The sequence below is a fragment of the Sinocyclocheilus grahami genome, unplaced genomic scaffold (assembly GCF_001515645.1).
Source record: "Sinocyclocheilus grahami isolate Dianchi unplaced genomic scaffold, SAMN03320097.WGS_v1.1 scaffold811.1, whole genome shotgun sequence".
NCBI lineage: Eukaryota > Metazoa > Chordata > Actinopteri > Cypriniformes > Cyprinidae > Sinocyclocheilus > Sinocyclocheilus grahami.
Window position 1 is genome coordinate 257596 of NW_015505990.1, and position 1254 is coordinate 258849.

General features: G+C 42.7%; 1 protein-coding gene across 1 annotated transcript in view; it reads left to right on the forward strand.

The window, feature by feature from the left end:
- Positions 1 to 1254, forward strand: part of LOC107562182 (serrate RNA effector molecule homolog) — a 22042-nt gene that overhangs the window by 18481 nt on the left and 2307 nt on the right. The window contains exon 14 of the mRNA XM_016246769.1: positions 13 to 169. Coding sequence (XP_016102255.1) covers positions 13 to 169 — 157 coding nt within the window. The remainder of the gene's footprint in view (positions 1 to 12; positions 170 to 1254) is intronic.

The window sequence follows — 1254 nt, forward strand, 5'->3', positions numbered from 1 at the left end:
ATCTCTCTCAAGGGCCCAGAGTTTGTGAGGAAGCACATTCTAAACAAACATGGTGACAAGATTGAGGAAGTAAAGAAAGAGGTCGTCTTTTTCAACAACTTCCTGATGGATGCAAAAAGACCCTCCATCCCAGAGATGAAACCTCCACCTCCTCCAGGCCCAGGACAGGGTAAAAAGCACATCAATCTTGATGATTTTTACAGTGGGTGTAGAAAAGAATCACTCCCTTTGAAATCTCATTGTGTTTGCTGCCTGACCGTTTTTGTTTTATCCAGCTGTATTTACTCAGTGCAAGTGAAAGATAAAACACCAACATGTCAGAAAAAATTACAAAACAATCACCGAGTTGGAAAAAGGGTCACCCCCTTGGGTCAGTATTTTGTACAACCACCTTTTGCTTTAATTACAACCTTTAGTCTGCTGGGATTTGTCTCCACTAACTCTGCACATCTAGACTTTGCATTATTCGCCCACTCTTCCTTGCAGAACTGCTCAAGTTCAGTTAAATGTGATGGTGAGTGTTTGTGGACTGCAGTCTTGGAAGTCATTCCACAGATTTCAGTGGGGTTTAAAGGGGTCATATGATGCTATTTTAAAGATCATTTATTTTGTGTATTTGGTGTAACAGAATATGTTGACATGCTTTAATATTCAAAACTTTTTCAAATGCTGTACATTATTGTAGGTCCTCTATGCCCGCCTCTCTCAAACACGTCGTTTTCAACAAAGCCCCTTCCGACAGCTGGCCAATCAGTCTGCTCTGATTGGCCAGCTGACCCAGTGTATTGTGATTGGCCGAACACCACAAGCACGCGTCGGAATTGTAACGCCCCTTACCATAATCGCGAGCGTCAGCTTTCAAAGTAAATATCAAGACAGTTAATAATGTTGTTAGTTTTACCATCAGTTCAAGCCCGAAAGGGCAACAGAGTCACGTGACAGACACAGTGATGATGCAGTACACAAGCCGCGGTTAAGACAGCTGACGTGCTATGATTTCTGACAGACAGTTCACTCTCCTGTGATGTTACCCTGTTCTCCTCACACACACACACACACACACACACACACACACACACACCCGACGCGTTACTCTGCGCTGCGCAAAACTCCGCATTTGAACAGTCAATAGCAAATACTTAAACTAATAACAAAACATACTTACAGTCGCTGATTCAGAAGCGCCAGATTGTTTTAATAGAAATAGCCTTTGTGCACAGCCAGCCTTGTACTCTTCTAGGTTCAAAAAACTGT